The following is a 23,084-nucleotide window of genomic DNA, read 5'->3' as shown; positions in this document are numbered from 1 at the left end:
ATATTTTTTTAGAGAGTACAGCCCTACATGAAACGCTTATTTGAAACGCTTATTTAGTATAATGTTACCTACAACCCACAGGCCTTTATGGAGCAGGGAGGTAACTCTAGTGATCATACTTACTTTTACTGTAGTTGTCTCCTTTGTGGTTTCCAGTTCTACCCACAAGCATTCATGGGGCAGGGAGGTAACTCTAGTGACCATACTAACATACTTACTTCTACCGTAGTTATTTTCCTTAAATAAGGGCGTCTTATAAATGACCATCTCTGTGTGAAAAAGGGGGCTTAATGCATGTGCGTAAAGTTTCATCCCTTATAAGCCTGTGCAGTTTGCAGTCTCTTCTATAGTTTTCCCATTCAATTATTGCATTTGATAGCTGTGATCATGATCATGTGATGCTTGATTGTTTTCATGTATTTAATCAGGAACCTAAAAACTTGTCAAATGAAATTTTGTCTTACTAGCATTTTTTTTTATACATCTTCTTAACATATAATAAATTACCATGATTATTGTTTGCTGTGTGTTGAAAGCATTTAATTTTGTTCTTTTTATCCCTCTGCTTTAAGAATTGGCCTTGTTTGTCTGTCATTCATTCTGTTTGTCCATCTGTCACAAAATTGTGAAACTGGAGAAGATATTAATTCAACATATTTGCTTGTTTATAAACTATTTGTGTATGTCAAACTGAATAAATGTTTCATTTTTCAGTTTTTTTCTACAACTTTGGATGGTAAGTGAAACATTTACATTTAATTTATTTTATTTTTCCTATGATTTTGTAATTCATGTAAGCAATCACCTTAAGATAAATTGACATGAACACTAATGCACTTGTTTACCCTGGTTGTTCAGGGAGAATTTTTATGAAAGCAATCAGATTATTCATTTAAATTCTATAGCTGGAATATGTTATTGACACAAAGGCATGTTAGAGGTATTGTCTACACACCAGTCTTTAATTATGTAAAGAATTACTGGTCACATTGTTGTAGTGTATATGGTGTCTGCCTAGCGATCGAGAGGTCACGGGTTCAATACCCAATGTGGGAGTGTTCTTTAGATTTCCCACATAGACACCAAGTACTGGTTCTAGTACCAGGAAACAGACTCGAGAGCGTTTCAAATTAACCTAAGGCTTTCTATGCAATCGAGCTAAAATTAATAGGTTTAAACTAATTATCAGACTTGTTATAATAAGTGCTCTTATGTTGCTTTAAAAGTAGTATTTTACATCTTGGTGAAAGTCATTACTGGCCACATGAAGGGAGTAGACACTTGATTACATGTCACTTACAAACATGGAGATAGGTACTTGACCAGATGTTTTCAACAGATATAATTGTCAATGATCTTATTGTGTTGATTGGACTTTGTACAAATTGTACCAGCTTTTTTCATACAATCTTCAATGGACCTACAACTATTTAAGTCCTCAATTAAAGATCCTCTTAAACTGTTCATCCTATTTGTTGTTTCATCATATCAACTGTACATCCTATTTGTTGTTTCATCAATCATCAAATTGAGCTTTGCTCTGGGAAAACCAGGGCTTATTAAATGTACATAGTGTTGTACTAGATTTGTGATTATTAGTATTATTTGAATTTACAGATTACTTAAACAATTAGCAAGCAACGCACTTAAAAACTAGAAATGGCGCGGCAGAGGCCGACGCATATCCCCATGCCGCATGTTTGACCCAGGGGCGCCCCAGGGTTGATAATGGGGCCATGCATAGTTGAGATTGACCATATTGTCAGAAGAGAAGTTCAGTATCAATTAGAAGTGAATCAGTGTAGAAATGAAGAAGTTAAGTAAAAGGCAATTTCGGGTGTGTGGCCTATGTGGGCGGGGTGCCCCAGGGTTGGTAATGGGGCTATGCATAGTTGAGATTGACCGTATTGTCATAAGAATAGTTCAGTATCAATTAGAAGTGAATCGGTGAAGAAATGAAGAAATTATAGTAAAAGGCAATTTTGGGTGGGTGTGGCCTATTTGGGCGGGGCGCCCCAGGGTTGGTAATTGGGCCATGCATAGTTGAGATTGACCGTATTGTCATAAGAGAAGTTCAGTATCAATTAGAAGTGAATCGGTGTAGAAATGAAGAAGTTATAGTAAAAGGCAATTTTGGGTGGGTGTGGCCTATGTGGGTGGGGCGCCTCAGAGTTGGTAATGGGGCCATGCATAGTTGAGATTGACCGTATTGTCATGCATAGTTGAGATTGACGTATTGTCATAAGAGAATTTCAGTATCAATTTGAAGTGAATCGGTGTAGAAATGAAGAAATTATAGTAAAAGGCCAATTTGGGTGGGTGTGGTCTATGTGGGCGTGGCGCCTCAGGGTTAGTAATGGGGCCATGCATAGTTGAGATTAACCGTATTGTCATAAGAGAGGTTCAGTATCAATTTGAAGTAAATCGGTGCAGAAATGAAGAAGTTAATGTAAAATAACATAAAAAAATGAGTGAAAATCTCTGACCCGGCCCCGCCCCAACCCCCATAACTTTTGACCTAGGGGTCAGATCAAAATTCCAAATAGTGCAGGGTCGCACATATGCTCATAGCTACCATGTGTGTAAGTTTCAAGGTTCTAGTGCTTAAAGTGTAGGAGGAGATAGTTGCCAGGACGGACGGACAGACGGACATCACCACAATATCCCCACACTTTTCAAAAAGCGTGTGGATAACAAACAATTGTTTGATAATTAACAGAGGCTTCTGATATTCTTTTAATTAAAATGCTTACAAAGGGAGTAAAGCAAAAGCACTAATTCAATAAATGGAAAAAAAATAACAAAAAGTGTCGTCCCAGATTAGCCTGTGCAGTCCCCACAGGCTTATAAGGGACCACACTACGTTTATTTGGAATTTATTTGTTTTACTGAAGTCCCATCTTACCAAAAATCCAATCAAAGCCTATAGTGTTGTCCCTAATTAACCTGCAGACAGCACAGGCTAATCTGGGACAAAACTTTAGGCACATGCATTAAGCGCCACTTTCCCAATGTGTGGCTGAATTCTTTTTTTCATCTGAATATTTTTCTTAACAGGGGCTATTTTCGATTTTCTTGGTAAAATTATGTTAAAGTTCTGGTTCAATTATTTCAGTTAATTTAATTAGTGTTTTTCCTTTACTCATTTTGTTAGTATTTTAGTTGATTGTGGTTGCTTGTTGACCATTTTAATTTGCTGTTTACTGGACCGAAATTAATAATCACAAATACTTTTGCTTTCATAATGTTGTTTCAAGCACTTAATTGCAATTATTCAGACTGTAAATTTTTGTCCAGAGCATAACTCTAAATCTACTGAAGGGATTTACTTGAAACTTAAAATATAAACAGATGGCAACTAGGAGAAGTGCAATGACCAAGAACCATAACTCTATCTACCTTAGTTTTTGAATTATCTCCCCTTTTATATAATTTCAATGTAAATTTTTGTCCGGAGCATAAGTCTAAATCTACTGAAGGGATTTACTTGAAACTTAAAATATAAACAGATAGCAAATATGAGAAGTGCAGTGACTAAGAACCATATCTCTATCTACCTTAGTATTTTAATTATCTCCCCTTTTATATAATTTCAAAGTAAATTTTTGTCCGGAGCATAACTCTAAATCAACTGAAGGCATTTACTTGTAACTTTAAATATAAACAGATGGCAAGTAAGAGAAGTGCAGTGACTAAGAACCATAACTCTTTCGGCTGTAGTTTTTTAATTATCTCCCTTTATTTATTTATTTTTATTTTTTATTTTATTTATTAATAATTTTAAATGATCTTTGATTTAATTTCATAGTAAATATTTTAGCTTTTCAATTTTAATATCTCCCTTTATCTAATTTTACAATAATATTTTAATTTAAACACGTAAGTATTCACTGTAAAGTGAATAGATGAGTTTAGGAAAAATACAGTGATCAAGAACAGTAACTGTTTATAGTCTTCTTTTTTAATTACCTCCCTTTCTTTTATGTCCATATATTTAATTCTCTACAGCATAATTCCAACACTATATAATTAATTGATCCTTGAAATATAAATAGATGACACAGGTGCCATGTTTTACAAATATTATTCTACTCTTTATAAGAAATGTTGTCATACAATCAAACACATTTCGGCGGGGATTTGGCACTACTGTGACAAGCTCTTGTTCATTCTTGAACTATATCCATAGGGAGGCCAGACTATTCATTATTGGGCTGTTTCCATTGGCAGGCCAGACTATGGTGTGGCGTCCCTCAGTACCATTCTGGACATGGTGAAGGTAATGCAGTTTGCCCTGACCGAGGGGAAGGTTGCCATTCACTGCCATGCTGGCAGAGGTACGTTCTATTCATTGAGACACCTGGAACATCTGGGCTAATAAATATAAACTAAGAATTATGTGATTATTTTCATTTAGTGCTGGAAATATAAGCTAAAGCTAATATCATCATGTCAAAGGAAGAAAATCTCCTTATTTTATTGTGAAAATAATGATTTAATTATTTTAATATTTGTCTCCTTTTCATATCCCAGAGAAACTGCTTTAATCACATACTAATTTTAATAAGATAACTATCTTCAGCTTTTCAACATATTGTCTTTTTTAGCATAAAATTGATTTTTTTTTACTTTTGTTGTTCAAAACTTAAAACATATTACAGCAAAAGGGCTGAAACTTTTCAAACATATTAACCCACATGTGAACTATATTTGTTTCACAGTTTTATTTAAATATTTCAATATTTATGTTGGGATATTTTCTACAGAACTGGAGATATGGAGTCTTTTTTAACAAAAAAACAAAACCTTTTTAACTTTTGTCCTTGTTACTTAAAGAGTATTGCTTTTAGGGGGCTGAAACTTAACAAACATATAAAGCTGTGTGTGAAATTTTGCACTACCATATATCAGTTTAATGTTTTCAAACATAAGGTGACTTTTTGGAAATATGTTGAATATGTGAGTATCTTTTGTCCTATAGATGCATTTCTAATGAGTATCGATTTTTAGCTCGGCTGTTTTGGGAGAAACCCTAGGTATTGTCATAGCCAGCTCGTCGTCCGCTGTAGGCGTCATGCTAAAACCTTAACATTTGCTCTAAAATCAAAGTGCTTACACCTACAACTTTGAAACTTCATATGTAGATGCACCTTCATGAGTTCTACACGCCACACCCGATTTTGGGTCACTAGGTCAAAGGTCAAGGTCACTGTGACCTCTAAAAAAAATAAAAAAATTCTGACAAGCTTTCGCAGCCAAGCATTGGCACCCGTTATGCGGTGCTCTTGTTATAATTCCAGGGAGAACTGGTGTGATAATTGCATGTTACCTTGTATTTACCAATCGCATCTCCGGGACTGAGGCTATACATTACGTCAGAGACAAACGGTAAGTTAAACCCTTACAATGTGAATATGATATAACTTGTGTAGACTGTCACTTGATCATTCAACCCACAGTTTTATCAGAACATGTTTCACATGTTCACTGGGTTGAGAGGACCTGTTTCATGCAATTCCTGTGACCATAGTTTAAAAGTCAAGGTCACACTGACAATATTAAATGCTTACATGATTATTTGCATACTTTAATGGGCTTAATATAATGCTGACAAGCATTTAGTCTTATTAATATGAGTAACACTTGCACATTTAATTTTTAGTAGGACACAGTTAAAATAAAATCTTGAAGTCTAATACTATTAGTCTGTAAAGATAGCCATGTACCAGTAACAACATATGAGGGGATTAAAGCATGTGCGTAAAGTGCCGTCCCAGATTGGCCTGTGCAGTCCGTAAAGTGCCGTCCCAGATTGGCCTGTGCAGTCCGTAAAGTGCTGTCCCAGATTGGCCTGTGCAGTCCCAGATTGGCCTGTGCCGTCCCAGATTGGCCTGTGCAGTCCCAGATTGGCCTGTGCGTCCCAGATTGGTCTGTGCAGTTAGATTGGTTACCTCCCCTTATCTATCGCATGCTCTCTATATAGGGATCGGTACAGGCTTATTTTACCGGTCCAAATTTGGACCGGTTAACATATCGCGAGATTATACGAGGTTCAGGGGAAGTAATCCGTGTACCATTTCCAAACCGGAAACAAAACATTTCCCGAACTTTTTGACAGCTGACAGGTAAGAATAAAAGATTGTTATTATTGCGTATGATGATCGTATGGTTTTAAAAATCTGCGAAATACGAAAACAGTTGCGTTAGTTTCGACATTTTATTAGACGTTCATACGAAGTTGTTTAATATACAACATGAAAAGTGACGTCGATAGTATACATGACGTCGCGTGCATGTTAGCGGATAAACGTTAACGTCATGAATTCCTGACAGTAATAAACAACGTTCCGATTGGTTTTCGCGTTATCCAATTAAAATCGCCGATACATTAGCCTGTGCCTGTTGTATATTATAGTCAACGGAGTCAACGGTTATATTCAACGGGGGACCAGTTAACTGTGCAGTATGCAGAGGCTTATCAGGGACGACACTTTGATTTTTGCTAAGAAGAGACTTTCTTGGAACGAAGAATATCATTAAAGCAGAAAGTGTTGTACCTGATTAGCCTGTGCTGACTGCACAGGCTAATCTGGGATAGCACATTACAGACATGCATTAAACCCCCTTTTAACAGTCCACAGCCCTATATTATAGTGTTAGGCTGTGAACACACTGTGTTCTTCCCCTGGCATATTCCTCTCATTGTTTCGTCCAAATCTCTGCAGGCCTCAGTCAATCCAGACCAGACAGCAGATGCAGGTGATCCAAGAGTTTGAGCAGTACCTGCAACCCTTCCGCATCGTGTTCCCACACAGGTATCAACTGCCCAAGCCCAGTTATGCTTTCAACTAGTCACTGACCCTGTTACTGTTTCAGAGGCCATTAGCTTATTGGTATTTGTTTGGACATCTGACTGTTTTGTTTTGAGACCAGTTTGTCCTATGCTGGTTTTAGTGAGACTGTTTTGACTTGTGACCGTTTTGAATTGAGACAATTTTTTGTGAGACTGTTTTGACTTGTATTAGTTTTTTGTGAGACCATTTAGACCAGTGACTGTTTCAGAGGCCAGTAACTTATTGGTGGTTATTTTGACATATGACCATTTTGTTTTGATCATTATTCACGTATCGATATGTATGCAGTTGTTCGTAGTTATTCATTAATTTCTAGAACATGAACACAAGTTTCATAATTGCAGCTTTTGGGTTTGGTCTGTTGAACATTTCTGGGCTGACTGGTCAGTTACTATACTGTGACTAGGCCCTTAGAAGTTTTATCATCTGTTGTTTTTAAGTTTTAAGTGGAGAGAGTGTTAAACTCTTTGAGGGAGCAAGGGATTTTGTACCTGAACTGTTACTTTAATGACAACCTTTGTAAGACCCAGGGTTTTCTTTTTGATGAGTCTTGGTGTATGAGACACATAAAAGCTTTCTTTGTGGGTAACTGATGTTATCAAATTTATCAGCAGTTATTATGGTTATGATTTTTCCACCTGTCAGCTGATTTCCTGCTTTTCAATGCCATCATTTCTTAAAACGACATTGCTTGCTATCTGCAAATTTCAAGGCAGATACAAAATCATGCACAATACTAAAAATCTTAATTGGCCGTCTTTGATGATCTCAAAAGTTGCCAGCCATCTCAGAGTTAGACTTTACCACAAAGGTAACCATCTTTGATGACCTTAGGGTAAGACCTTGACCTCAAAGGTAGCCATCTCTAATGACCTCAAAGTTTTGACCTTGACCTTTAAGGAAGGCTTTTGTGATGATCTCAATGTTTGAAATTAAATTTAAATTTTGATTACCTTAAAGTTTTACCTTGATCTTGAAGGCAGCCTTCTGATATCCGCAGAGTGTGACTCTGACCTTGAATATAAGTTGCATTGACCTTCAACATTGTCAGCTCTGATGTTGCATGTTAAAGATTTTTAACATATGATAAAGTGTGTAATTTGATTGCTATGAAAAAGGACTTGAATACAATATCATTTCATTGCATGTTTGCATACACATCCAACAAAATTTCACTGCATGATGTTTTGAATGCAGTTACTGCACACGTATAGAAATTCGTTGGTATGAAACTTTGTGGTTTTATAAAAAAACAACTAATTCGTTGACACGTAATTTCGTGGATTTCAAATTTTCGTGGAAGACTGACCGTCATAATAATTAAACTTTTATTACAACAACCAGAGTAATAACGAAGCATTATCTGCTAATCTGTGTGTTGACAGCGAGACTTGAGGTAAATGTGCACTGAAGCATGAAAGTATTGCCGATAAATGTCGATAAGAGCGATAAAGCGGCGCACTTGTGGGTCCCCGCTCGCTAATTGCCATCAATGTTTTTTTTTCAATATTTGCAATTCTCAGCGCAATTGATCCCCTAGTAGTAACAATTGAGTAATAAGGTGCCCAAAATACACGTGTGAAAACCGTTATGTCTCTGTTAACTTTAATCGGCACTAATTGACATATGTGATAAATCTGCAAACTGTTAATTTGACGACATTACGTAAAAGAGAACAATCGTTGATGTACAGTTTAAATACCGTGCTTGATTTAAGAAGTATTATTGTGCTCGGGCAATTATTTTTAACCGAAGTCCCGAGGGCAAATAACCCCATTAGTGAGTGAGAAGTATTATTACCCAAACATTCATCAAGAAAACAACATACTGTATTAACTAGCATATTGCAATCAAACAATGTCTCTTTCAAATTGTTGAAAACGGGAACAGTTCCGACACGTCCTCCTACTATAGCATAATTGCCTGACATGACATTCGGAAATGACCCATTTCGGATTAAAAGTGTATAAATAATCGTTGGTACTTGAATTCGTGGTTCAGCGGACCAACGAAATCCACGAAAATTCGTACCGCATGAAATTTAATGGTTTTACAGTAAATCATTTTTGTTGCAAGACAGTTTTAAAGCATTATTTAATGTTGATAATCAGTTTATTAGATTTAAATGCTTGCATCCTGTTCTACGTTTCACCCCTTGAGGAAATTGAGTGCTTCTGATATGTAGCGGTTCATCATGTGAATTTCACTGTATGAACATATCTAAAAAAATTAACAAGTAAATGAAAACTCTACAACTTATGTATTCATTTGCATATTTTTCAAGGGTTTCTTACTGATTTACGCGCAATCTTCGGGTTGTTTGTTCATTGTTTTACCATACTAGTTTACCATGTTGACAAGTTAAAGTCAGAGCACTTACATGTAGAGAAATATGTTATGAATGCAATTGTAGCTGCATTCTGACAATCATATGAACATGACATTGGTATAACCTTCACAAACCATTGTTATTAAGAAAATGCTTGCCTTTAAAAGGAAGAAAAAAAAACATTTGTCAATCAAGATATAAATCATTGGTCAAGATAGAATAAAAAAACATTGGCCAAGCAAGATGTATAAAAAAACATGTCACTAAATGTTTGGATCATTTTCGCTTTTTGATAAAATTGTTGTATTTGCATGGTGTCATTGTTGGACGTGCTCATACTGAAACCACAGAATCTTCAGCACCACTCATTTATTATTAGGTCAAATGTGAAGCAAAGCAGGTAATAGACTTAGTTGTTATACTACTACTGTATATATTTTAATTAAGACAAGGTGTTATAATACTCCTGTATATCTTTTAGCTTAGGCATGTGTTATACTTCTCCTGTATATCTTTTAGTTTTGACATCATGTAGAATTAGTCTCATAGCTGTCTATAATGTCTGTTTGTTGCTTCATGCGGCATAAAATAAAAAAAAATGTTGTTTAAACTTACCAAATCTACCCTTATATTTGGAGCTGATCCTAAACTTTATTTTGTTATGTCTGGTTGAATTTTTATGCCCCTGGTAGGGCGCCATAGAGCATTTGAACTGTCTGTCTGTCAGTCCGTCCGTTCGTTCGTCCGTCCGTCAGAAAACTTTATCATTGCCAATTTCTTTTGCAATATTGAAGAAATCATCCGGGTCAACACTTTATAAATAGACCAGTTTTTGTTAAGAAGAGACTTTCTTTAAGCAAATAGTTTCTAATCTGAGACGACACTTTACGCACATGCATTAAGTCTGCTTTTCCCAGAGCACAGCTCATTTGTAGAAGATTGTTCAGGAAGGAATGTTGGCTGCCATCAGTTGTGGCACAAATGTGTTCCCTCGTCAGTTTTGTTTCCACTATGAAGCTTGTATTTTCAACTTCTATTTAACAGCTTGGTGGATATTCCTCAAACTTTCACAGCAGAATGACCGTCATGTGCAGATGTTTTTAAACGCAGTAATCTTTGCTTAACTAGTTCGGGAAGAGTTATTTTCTTTTGGCTGTTTTCCACTGTAGAATATATATGCCCATATGTTTTGTGTACTAAACTCCTCTTTAATTACATGAAATATTATCCACTTTCACAACAGAATGACCTCAATGTGTAGAAGATAGAAACTAATGAAATTTTTGCTGCATTTGATCTGAATGATTTTCCTTGTCTGTTTTTTCTACTATGGAATATAGTCCCTTTATTAGACTGAAGTTTCTGCCAAAGATGTGTGCCTTGCCAAGTGTCAGGCTCGTGTTTTCAACTCAACTTTTACTGCTGTGCAATGTTTTCTCAAACTTCTACAGCTGTTTTACTTGTAAGTATAGGATAAGATGATTTTTGTAGGAGGCAAGTCTCTTTATCCGATAAGTGGTATGTCAATATGCAAAAATGTGTTGTAGAGGGCATCAGTGTCTGTCACATTACTAGTTATACAAGTGTTGGCATCTGACAATACAAATTATTTGAAAAGGAGCGGTGCTTTTGGAAACCGGGGCTTAATTTATGTGCGTATAGTGTCTTTCCAGATTAGCCTGTGCAGTTGCATTTAACCCCATTTTCCCAGAGTGAGGCGCAAATATAAGAGGCGGTCAAATAAAACATCTTATTCCATGTTAACATTGAACCTGTATGAAGCAGCAAACATGTTCAGATACTTAACCTGATTCTTTATGTATCCATGTTGCACATTGTAGCACTTTTTGTACTAATATATTTTGTTTTCACTATTGTGCACCTTGCTATCTTGTCCCTTGTAAGTTGTTATACACAAGTTTAATTTCCATTTTCTATTTATTTTTGAGGTCAGTTCAACCCATGCGAAAGGCAAACGGGACATGATGTCCGATAACTTTTAAAATTTACCAGACCTCACAGAATTTTACCTTTTTCTTCTTTAAACAACAATAGAAGATACCTTATATAGAGTTTATTGTTATGATTATGACGTTTACAATGTTTACCAACGTCTAAATACAATGAAATAACAACAAAATGAACACCCGTTCTATAAAACGTATTGTAAAACTCATTTATTAGTGAAGAATGCTTTGTGATTGTTTACACAATACATAAAAAACTTGTTGTGTCACCTACGTTATGAAACAATTTGAAATATTTGACTGGTTCTAAGAATCTTGACTTTTTCTTCACTTATAAATGAGTTTTACAATACGTTTTGTACTAATATACTTTGTTATTGATACGTCATTAGGAAAAATAGCCAGTTTGACTGATTGGTCAAATCCATTTTATTTCAAAGTTGAATAATCTAAAGAAGTAAAATTAACAAAAACCAGTCCGTATTTTTCATATTCCTAGTTTTGTATTCATTTTTTAACCAAAACAAACTTTTACAAAAAAATGGTATTGTCGGACTTGGATCCTACAATGTCTGGAATAATACCGGACCTCAGCAAATTTTATTGGAACTCTCCTAGGTCCGACGTCTTTCGCATGGGATGTCAATTTTAATGTCAGTTTTGTGTTGTAGTTTTCGTATTCATGTCATAAACATGGTCCATTCTTGTATTAGTTTTATACTCCCCACCTGTTTCAGACACACATGTCTTGTTAAAAACAACTTAAATATTGGAATTTAACGTACAAGATGTAAAACTGTCATTTGAATATCAAAATGGGTTCTTTTAATGTTTTCCCCTGCAGCAGAAATGTTGCCTCGATGTTAGCTTTGACATAAACACAATACAATTCTTATTATGTTTTATATATCTTTAAAAATGCCATTTATTTTGTTTACAGTTTGTTTAACTGTGTTTTTATCAAAAGTGTGCATGATGGGCTTATATAAGCCCTGTCATGGGAAAACTAGGCTTAATGCATATAGGTAAAAAGTTGTCCCAGAATGGCCTGTGCAGTCTGCACAGGCTAATCAAGGAGAACACTTTCTGTCTAAGCAGATTTTCATGTAGCAGTGACTTTCTTTAATTGACAAAATAAATACAAAAGCAGAAAGTGTTGTCCCTTATCTGGGACGACACTTTCCGTAAATTCATTAAGCCCATTTTCTCCAGAACAAAAAGAACAAATTATGAGAAATGCAGGTGATTGCGTTGTTTGCAGGCATGGAGGCAGCCATGAGTTCACACTCCAGCAGTTCCTCAATCGACAACGACACGTCCTTCACGGCTATGAGGCCCGCAGACTAAAGTTTGTGCCAAAGGTGTGTGCACTGCCCAGTTTCAGACTTGTATTGGCTTATATCTGTGATGTGCGCTGGGAAAACATGGCTTAATGCATGTGCATAAAGTATCAGGCTGCACAGGCTAATCTGGGACAAGACTTTATGCATATACTGGATTCTTGATAAGGCCATAGAAAATAAATAAATAGATTCTCATCCTAATTTTGGGGAAAATTGGAGCGGGTGGGTGGGTTTTATTTTTTAATTTTTATTTTTCATTTTATGTGTCGGACCTATATATAAGTAATGAAATGTTCATGAATTTGCCGGTTTATATGCATAACGCCTATATGTACGTATGTATGTTAAATTATATAGAATAAAAGAAATACATTATCAACATTTGACTATTGTGTTTTATTTTACCCTTTTAATTTCATGTTTAACATATTATGACATTCAATAAAACATTTACTTGACAAAATATAGACTAGACAAAGTATTAAAGAAAATACAAATCTGTAACAGAACCTGTTACATTATTGTTTCAGTATGACTAGATATCATTGATTAAAACATGGTATGCATTCAATAGACAGCATTTACTATTTCAAGTTCAGTTTGTTTTAATTCGATGAAGATGTTGAGAATGAAGATGATAACATTTAATATGGGAACTTTCAGGGGTGTCCCCAATACTAAAGTCAGTAAAATTTCCAAGACAGCTGACAGTTTTACTAACTGTAACATCTGGTGACACTTCTGTCAATTCTAATTTATTTCGGCCGACGAAGGCAAAGACGATTTTCGGGTTGTCAACTTTCAATGGGGCTTGATCATACGAACCACAAATGAACTCATCGTACAGGTCCGCGAGAGTTAATGTTTCTGCACATTTTGACACCACGTACCAATCTTTTGAGGTTGTAACGCCGTTTCTACACCTCAAAATAATGTCGCTGTCGTTCTCAAACCTCGTAGCTACAAGATGCCAAGTTTTCAGGAGAGAGAAAAAACATCTCATTATTTTATAACGATGTTTTAGAAATTGAAATTCTGTAAAAATACCAAACATATGAAGCTGCAAAATACGGTATAAGCCGTAGAAGCATAAGTCATGCTGATAAGTCATACTGATGTTCAGGAATGGTAGCTACGATATTTTGTCACCACAGTTTTGTCATTTGTATGAGCACGGAGCGTCCGTGGTATGAGGTACGACAATTCGTCCTGATAGGAAACCTCGTAGCTGCAAATATAAAAAAAAAATTGTCAAATTTGTCCAAACAAAATGAGGTACCTATAGGTGAAATGACGTCGCTACGACTTTTCGCTGGAAAAAAGCCAACAAGCAAGCTACGACATTTCGTCACGTGCATTTTTCAAGGGCTCTGATTGGCGTAGAGCTAAGAGATATAGCACAAAACACGTGCCAAACTTCGTATATTCAGAAAAGACGAAAAAACATTTTTGAAAATTTTGGAGCTACGATGTGTGAGAACGACAGCGACGATAAGAAACATTTTTTTGTTGTTTTCGCTCGATAACTTAAATTTCAGACGGCGCTTGTGCGCCTTTAAAAATCGATAAGCGTCTTGGAGACATTGAGTTGCCAATACGCACTTCGCTATTTTCGTACTCATTTAGCCGTTTCGTCCTCAGTATTTTGCTGCTTGAATATTTTTATGGATGTTGTTTTTCAAAATAAAAATTGTTCGGGCGGGACGATTTTTGATGGGGGGTGCGGGGATGAGAATCTAGGAAGTTATTTTCTATGGCCTAAGAAGGGATTTCCTTTAAATGAAAAAAACAGCGTCAAAGCAAAAAGTCTAGTTCCTGATTAGCCTGTGCGGATTGACCAGGATCTGTGTGGATTGACCAGGATCTGTGTGGATTGACCAGGATAATTTGAGACAGCTCTTTACGCACATGCATTGACCCCATTTTCCCAGAGTCTTATATTTTCATAAGGGATATGGGAACAAATCCTGAAATGATATAAGAAAATTGTTGGTCCTATTTGAATATATTTTAATATTTGATTTGTAAACTTTATTCAAAATTAACTTTACCTTTACGCTATCAAATTATTGCTTTGTGTTTAACTTAATTAACCCTTAACCCTTTAGATATGTATTTTTATGCATTTGTAGTCCCTTAAAAAGTTTACTTTAATTTAATACCTTTCTTACCAGATTCAAGTTTTAAAGTCTTCATTTCCAACCCTTATATTCTGGTGAGCAGCAGACAGCATAAAACCTGAACAGACTGCGAGTTACTCGCAGGCTGTTCTGGTTTTATTTTGTTAGTATATAACCATTTTCAATTTGCTTCTGAGTGGGAAAGGGTTAATATTGTCTCCAACCCACACATTATTTAAAGTGAAATTTTTAACAATTGTCTTAATATGAATGTTTACACAAAGTTAACACACGTTCTTCTTAAGAATGAAACTGCACAGGTCAATTATAAGCCTGTTTGGGCTGTACAGGCAAATCTGATACCACACTTAATGCACATGCACTAAGCCCCATTTTCTGGTATCACAATTTCACTATATTTGTAAAAAGAGATATCAGAAATATTTTCCTTAATTGGTATTAAATTATTTGTACAGGTTTATATTAAGGATGACATGGCCACCTATTAGAGACAGACATTCCCATTTCTTCTTCAAACAACTCAAGTAGGGACCTAACTGTATTGCATGTGTCATCAGTATATGATAGAAATGGCCAAAATGTTGTTCATTCAATTTTTATTTATTTGTTTTATTTATTATTTATTTAGTTTGTTTAAAGGAAGTCTCTTCTTAGCAAAAATCCAGTTTATGTTGAACATATTGTCCCTTATTAGCCTGTGCAATCTGCACAGGCTAATCTGGGATGACACTATATGCACATGCTTTAAGCCCCATTTTTACAAAGCAGGACTCAAATTGTTTTCATTTTTCAAATAACAGATCATCTACACAGTGTGTGAGCGATTACTAGAACTTGCCAAAAAGGGGAGCTCTTTACAACGACAGTTGGAAAAGCGCCAGAAAGATTCTCCCACGTTTCCTCACGTCAGTAAAACGTTCTCCAATCTGTCCCAGAATTCCAATGGCTTGCCAGCCCCCATCCAGCAAAGTGCTTCAAAAGACTCCATAGCAACAGTGACTAGTAAGCGTAAAAAAGCCGGACTCAAATTCTCTCTAAAGAATAGAATGAAGAGTATAAGCATGGAGGATTTAGCAGACGACAAATTCAAATCAGTCATAAACTCTGCTAGTGATGCCAAAATTGAAAACAATTCCATCTCGAGTTCAAACAGCTCAGGCGCAATAAATGATAATGATGATGATGATGATAATTCCATAGTGTTTGGTAATAGTGTAACAGACTTGCGCATGGGTCAGTATTCGTGCAGAGCTAGTGACACAACTTCACAGTCAGGTACGGTGGACATGAGTATTAACCACTCTATCATGACCGCGGATATGGCGGAGGATTGTGTGCAGGCGGTGGCATACGCTCTCTCTGCTGACAAGATAGAACCTTATGAAGTGGAGAGGGCTAAACAACATGAGGTATGTAGACTTTCATTGTGTATGAATAATCAACTACCTCGACAACAACAACAAAGGTGTATTCTGATATACAGGCCACTGTCCCCTGACACAAGTTACGAAACATCAAATCAAATAAGCACACATTTTTCAAACAAAAAATGATTTGTCTTTAATGTTTTCTTTTCAAAACACAAGTATATGTCCTTGTTATAATGTTATACTATGATTTGCTTTAATCATTAATTTTGCATAACATTTGTAATGTCAGATTTTATTATTACACTGTAACTCCAATATAACGCGGTCAATGGGGTCCAAGCCGCGAAACAGCGTTATAACGGATCCGCGTTATAAGTTTTGAGCTCATTTACTGCAGGGCGCTATAAAAAAACAACAGGTATAGAATAGCCTATAATATAGTTCATGTATATTGCCATTCTGTGTTAACGCAAATACATGCATATAAACCGAATCGTATCGATAATAGTATACTTACCGCTTTTCTTATGTGCACATTTATCCGATAATCCAATAAAATTGCAACATCACTTAAAAAATAATAATCTTGAACATTAATGACGATATATGTTTAAGAAATTCGTAAACACAACCGTACGCATATATGCCATTTTCAGAAGTGTTGAAGAGTACAGTGCATTATGGGGCAGAGCTTTCATTGGAAGAGCGACTTTAAATTTAGATTGAATGCAATACGATTCATGTACAAAAAATGTTTTATTGCATCATACGCATGCAAAAAAACGTGTTTCCCGGGGACTTTCTGATACGGCGCGAAAATGAAAGTGAAACTCAGTTAACAATTACCAGTACACTGCGTTCGCATGTAAATAAATCGTCTGCATTATTTAATTTCTTATACATGAACTGAAAGATTAAATGACATAATACTAGAATGATAATGAAATGACAGAAAAAGTTGTTTTATACAGTGGTCAGTATATTTCACAGCCGCTCATTTAATATAGTCAATCTGCAACCATATCAAAGTAAGAATGTTTTAATCGTTTTGAATTACTTTAATTGTATAACTATCCCGCTTGCACTTAACTTATGGAAATTATTGCACTGAACCGCTCTGATGAGGAATACATGTAATAAACACTGACACGAGAGTTTTTCACACCTTTATTGACATTACACAACAGATTAACACCAATTAGCTGTCGGTGTTGTTTAACCTCGAGGCGATTATTCAACGACGGTTTAATAAAGCAATCAACATGTGATTGCCGCCATCTTTGAATTGTCTGAAAATACATGAAGTTGCATAATACGGATTTGAATCAGAAATGGAAGGTTGGAGAAAAAATGGGATCCAAGCACCCCCCGCGTTATATTGGATTCAGCGTTATAACGGAGCGCGTTATATTGGAGTTACAGTGTATTTTAATTATATCATAACAATATGTATGTCAATTAAACTACAAATAAAATCACTGAAAACAAATTAAGTCTTTCCCACTCAGAAGCAAAGTGAAAATGGCTATGTGCAAACAGCATAAAACCATAACAGCTTGCGAGTAACTCGAAGTTTTTTCAGGTTTTATGCTGTTTGCTGCTCATTAGTATCTAAGGGTTGGAACTGAAACCTTTAAAACTTGGATCTTGTAAGGAAGGCCTTTAATAAATTTTAACCCTCTGAGGGACTACAAATGCTTGAAAATATGTATCTAAGTGGTAAAGAGTAAATATGAGTGGTGTTTTGAGAAAACTGGGCATAATGCATGTGCATAAATCGTCGTCCCAGTTTAGCAATCCGCACAGGCTAATCAGGGACGACACTTTCCGCCTAAATTGGATTTTATCTAAGAAGAGACTTCATTTCAACGAAAAATGTCATAAAAGCGGAAAGTGTTGTCCCTGATTAGCCTGTGCGGACTCGTATCAACTTTTGTGAAGAGTAGATTGACAGGATGCATGGTTACTTTTCTCACACATGCAAACATTCTTTATATGTCCTATGTGTAAGATTTAACCCTCTACCATGTAGAAACCTATTTTGACACATGTGTTGTCCCTTAGAAAGTTACATTTAATTAAAGACTTTTCTTACAAGATTCAAGTTTTAAAGGCTTCATTTCCAACTTTTAGTTACTCATGAGCAGCAAACAGCATAAAACCTGAACAGATTTATGCTGTTTGCACATAGCCATTTTCACTTTGCCTCTGAGTGGGAAAGGGTTAATACTGTGAAATCATTTTTGCGGTGATCTGTGACAACGAGGTTTAATGCATGTGCACAGTCATTACAGGCTAATCTGGGACAACACTTTATGCACGTCCGTTAAACCCCTTTTCACAGAGCACAGCCCATTTGTATTTTTATGCCCCCCTTCGAAGAAGAGGGGGTATATTGCTTTGCTCATGTCGGTCGGTCGGTCGGACGGTAGGTCGGTCGGTCGGTCCGTCCACCAGGTGGTTGTCGTATGATAACTCAAGAACGCTTGGGGCTAGGATCATGAAACTTCATAGGTACATTGATCATGACTCGCAGATGACCCCTATTGATTTTGAGGTCACTAGGTCAAAGGTCAAGGTCACGGTGACCCAAAATAGTAAAATGGTTTCCGGATGATAACTCAAGAACGCATACGCTTAGGATCATGAAACTTCATGGGTAGATTGATCATGACTCGCAGATGACCCCTATTGATTTTGAGGTCACTAGGTCAAAGGTCAAGGTCACGGTGACCCGAAATAGTAAAATGGTTTCCGGATGATAACTCAAGAACGCATACGCCTAGGATCATGAAACTTCATGGGTAGATTGATCATGACTTGCAGATGACCCCTATCAATTTTGAGGTCACTAGGTCAAATGTCAAGGTCACGGTGACCCGAAATAGTAAAATGGTTTTCGGATGATAACTCAAGAACGCATACGCCTAGGATCATGAAACTTCATGGGTAGTTTGATCATGACTCGCAGATGACCCCTATTGATTTTGAGGTCACAAGGTCAAAGGTCAAGGTCACGGTGACCCGAAATAGTAAAATGATTTTCGGATGATAACTCAAGAATGCTTTTGCCTCGGATCATGACACTTCATGGGTAGATTGATCGTGACTCGCAGATGACCCCTATTGATTTTCAGGTCACTAGGTCAAAGGTCAAGGTCACAGTGACAAAAATCGTACTCACACAATGGCTGCCACTACAATGGACAGCCCATATGGGGGGCATGCATGTTTTACAAACAGCCCTTGTTTTGCATGAAATTCAGTGGTTTAAAAAAAGAGTTTTTTCATGGACACACAAAATCATGGAGTTCTGATTTTGAAAGAATTTGCATTTGTTAGTTTCCAATGTAATCCTGTTAAATACATGGATGATTCAACCCACTAAATCAACAAAAAATAATATCCCACAATAAATAATGATTTAACAGTAAACAGGAACCACACCTTGAATGAAACAAGCACTTTCATTGATGACAGTTTGAGACTGCCTATGATTAGAAACATGTGTCTTTCTCATTTTTTGGGATCCCAATCTGAGGTGTTGAGGTAAATCAATTATGCAACCATGTGATATTACTGACCACTGATATCAGGGTCTCCCCAGCAGTGTTTTTTTCGTTCAAATTTGGGGCCATTCCGGATGTAAATAGGTAAATAGTTTTCCCAAATGGGACCTAAACATTCCTAATGATTTTTTTCTCAATATTTAGTCCCATGCAGCTCTAACAGATTAACCTAAGTAATTTTAATATTGAAAACACTTTTATTCTCAAATTTGATGCATTTGTAAGCAAAACAACAACAACACTAATTTCCCAATTTTAGTCTCATGATTTTTCCCAATCCATAGGGACCCGGCCCCATTCCCTAAATGGTGAAAAACCACCACCCATGATAATGTGAAAGGATGTTGGACCTTGTGGGATGTGCTTGGGAAGGATGTCCCCTTGCCATGTGATCTGATAAATTTACATTTTAGGAACCTTAAGGGATTAATTTCGGGTATGCTCAAATTTATTTTACACTATATGTTTAACTTTATTGCAAAACCAAGAATATACAATGGACGCATTATTCTCCTTATTTATGCTCAATTGGTGATTGTCGGCTTGGGTACAACTTACATGTACCCCGGGTACTCTAAAGTATACTTACATGTACCCCGGGTATGGTAAATATACTAAAACGTACCCGGAAATTTTAACGCTAAATCGGTCGTTGTCGGCTATTTTTTGAAAATTAATTATGTTCACATTTATGTCAAATAGTCTGTAATATGGCCTCTTTTTTATTGCAACTCATACTCAAAAAAGAATGTTGATGAAGTTTTTTTTAAAGAGAAGTGTGTTTAAGATAAACAATATTGTTTTACGTTAATCAAGTAGCACGTTTTATGACATCAGATTTTGGGTGGGAATACAACTCGGGTACAGTCTAATATCAACCGGGTACGTTTAGGTATATTTACCGTACCAGGGGTATGTCTAAGTATACTTAAGAGTAGCCGGGATACATGTAAGAAGTACCTGAACCTACAATTACCAATCAAGCCTTATTTATAGGTTGCAAAATAAATACTTTCAATTTTAAAAATGTTTCATACATAAAATTCCCCAAATTGATGCAGATCTTCACCTGTCACTGTCTACACTTTAAACATTCGCTCATTCCATTGAGGTTATGAGTCTTTAGATGTGAACATAGTTGAATCATAAAAATCAAAATTTGCTTGAAAGTCATGTTGTCTTGTATTATTAACAAAAATAACCGTAAAATGCACTGTATACATGAGAAATTAAATAAAAAAAATAAATCTATATAAATACCTTTTTTATAAACATAATATGTTTTTCAGTGTCAAATGAAAAATCAAACAGTATGTAGATGAGGTGAATGAAAATGAATTCAAGAAAGTTATTATCAAAGCATCAGTTATTATCTCAAGTGTTCAAACGGATAATATAATTGTTTAGCTTTTGCTATGGAGAGACATTTGTTGAATCAATTATCACTCTAAATAAACAAGTGAACCCTCTTGATGACACTTTAAGTTGTTAGTTAAGGCTCGGCACAGCCAATAAGGCAGGGGTGTGAAATTCCCATGTCCCCCTTGCTGGAATTCATGTGCCCCCCCCCCCCCCCTTGCCTGACCAGGGAGTTTTTGGTGCTGGCAAATGTGCTTTTCCTACTAACTTGTTAGCAGACAACTAGAAAAGTAAGGACAATTAATCATACTTATTACAAAACACCAATCCCTATTGAAATAAACAATTCTGCTGGGAGCAATTAAGAAATATTGCACAATTGTTTATTGACATTATCGGCATATGAATAAAATTACAGTGTATTTACAACATTTGTTGGATTACATGATTGTTTGCATTCAATGTTGTTACTGGTTCCCTTACAGGATGCGTTGAACACTTCTGACAGCGCGTGGCTGACGCTAGCTACGGAGGGGGACACTCATGTACTCAGCCTGCTGCTATGGGACTGGCTGGACCAGCTCAAGGTATGTAATCAGTTAGAACCGGTCTTGGCAGTGTTTACTGGACCAGCCCAAGGTATGTAACCAGTTACAACCGGTCTGAGCAGTGTTTACTGGACCATATCAAGGTATGTAACCAATTAGAGCTGGTACTGTGCTGGTTAATGGTCAGCTAAAGGTATATTTCCGGTTTGAACTGGTACTGGTACTGGTGGTTGCTATCAACTCTAGGTACATAACCAGCTAGGACTGGTACTGGTATTGTTGGTTGCTATAAACTCAAAGTACATAACCAGTTAGAACTGGAACTTAAATTGTTGGTTTCTATCAACTTAAGGTATGTATCCAGTTAGAACTGTTACTTTTACTGTTCGTTGGTATCAATTAAAGATACTTAATAGTCAGTTAGAACCAGTACTGGTATTGTTGGTTACTATCAACTCAAGGAATGTGACCAGTTAGAACTTGCCCTGGCACTATTGGTAGCTATGAACTCAAGGTTGGTACTAGCTTTTACAATATGAAATTCATGTAGGCATTGGTGGTTGGTATCTATTAGAATCAGCCATATGAAACAAACAGGGAGGTAACCAACTCTGAAAAAAGATAATACAAAAATAATTGCATAAAAAAAGAAGAAATCTTGGGAACAAATCAGGGACATTGACCAAGGGTTCAAACCTACTCAACATTGCAAGCAACAAATAAGCAATTTAATAAATAATTGAAGAATACAAATTTCATATTAGTTTAGAATGAGTAGTGTCCTGTATTAATGTCTAACATGGAAAAAATGTACTGTAGCACCATACAATGTACTGTGTTACAATAGTGCAGTAAGCGAAATATTAATGGTTTTGAAATTGGAATTTCAGTTAACAATGAAAACTATAGGCACATGACCTGTATTGTTTGTAGCCATTCAAGGGGATCAATATTAATTATAGAGCTGAACTTTGTTATCTATGACTTTTTAGAGGTTAGCAATTGGAGACTTCCTTTTTAAATATTAAAACTTTGAAGATTTCGAGAAGCTCTCTACACTTTCATTGTATTTCCGGGCCCAACCTCATTTGTACTTTCAGAGTCTATAGTAAGTGTTACCAATCCTATGTATCTATTTATGTGCACCGCACATTTAATTAATTTGTGTAAATGATTAAATGCAATTAGCTTAACTGTTGTTACTGCACATATTCAATTGCATTTGAGTCAACACTGACATTCAAGTGTTATGTACTAACATTGTATAGACCTATTAATTGCTTTTGGAAATTAATGTTTATAAACCACCACTACCCAGTAGATAGGTATCTGTCTTTCAGTTTGTCTGTGTGTCTGTCTGTGTGTGTGTGTGTGTGTGTGTGTCTGTCTGTCTGTCTGTCTATACTTGGGTCAAATGATAACCTATATGTCTGCCTGTGTGTGTGTCTGTCTGTGTGTGTGTCTGTCTGTCTGTCTGTGTGTCTGTCTGTCTGTGTGTCTGTCTGTCTGTCTGTCTATACTTGGGTCAAATGATAACCTATATGTCTGTCTGTGTGTCTTTCTGTGTGTCTGTCTGTCTGTTTGTATGTCTGTCTGTGTGTCTG

The 23,084-nt window shown here is 36.1% G+C and overlaps 1 protein-coding gene across 5 annotated transcripts in view; it reads left to right on the top strand.

Moving 5' to 3' along the window:
- The window catches only part of LOC127859379 (protein tyrosine phosphatase domain-containing protein 1-like), a 67,224-nt gene that overhangs the window by 34,572 nt on the left and 9,568 nt on the right, over window positions 1–23,084 (top strand). For 2 of the 5 annotated variants that reach the window (XM_052396735.1, XM_052396743.1), the window contains exons 6-14: window positions 715–736; window positions 3,058–3,078; window positions 4,231–4,337; window positions 5,301–5,388; window positions 6,726–6,815; window positions 9,563–9,583; window positions 12,412–12,511; window positions 15,435–16,043; window positions 21,418–21,519. In XM_052396735.1, coding sequence (XP_052252695.1) covers window positions 715–736; window positions 3,058–3,078; window positions 4,231–4,337; window positions 5,301–5,388; window positions 6,726–6,815; window positions 9,563–9,583; window positions 12,412–12,511; window positions 15,435–16,043; window positions 21,418–21,519 — 1,160 coding nt within the window. The remainder of the gene's footprint in view (window positions 1–714; window positions 737–3,057; window positions 3,079–4,230; window positions 4,338–5,300; window positions 5,389–6,725; window positions 6,816–9,562; window positions 9,584–12,411; window positions 12,512–15,434; window positions 16,044–21,417; window positions 21,520–23,084) is intronic. The other 3 variants (XM_052396751.1, XM_052396761.1, XM_052396767.1) reach the window with 3 other exon arrangements.

The sequence above is a fragment of the Dreissena polymorpha genome, chromosome 1 (assembly GCF_020536995.1).
Source record: "Dreissena polymorpha isolate Duluth1 chromosome 1, UMN_Dpol_1.0, whole genome shotgun sequence".
Taxonomy (NCBI): Eukaryota; Metazoa; Mollusca; class Bivalvia; order Myida; family Dreissenidae; genus Dreissena; species Dreissena polymorpha.
The sequence above is the reverse complement of the archived record's forward strand: the minus strand, read 5'-3'. Positions and strand labels throughout refer to the sequence as shown.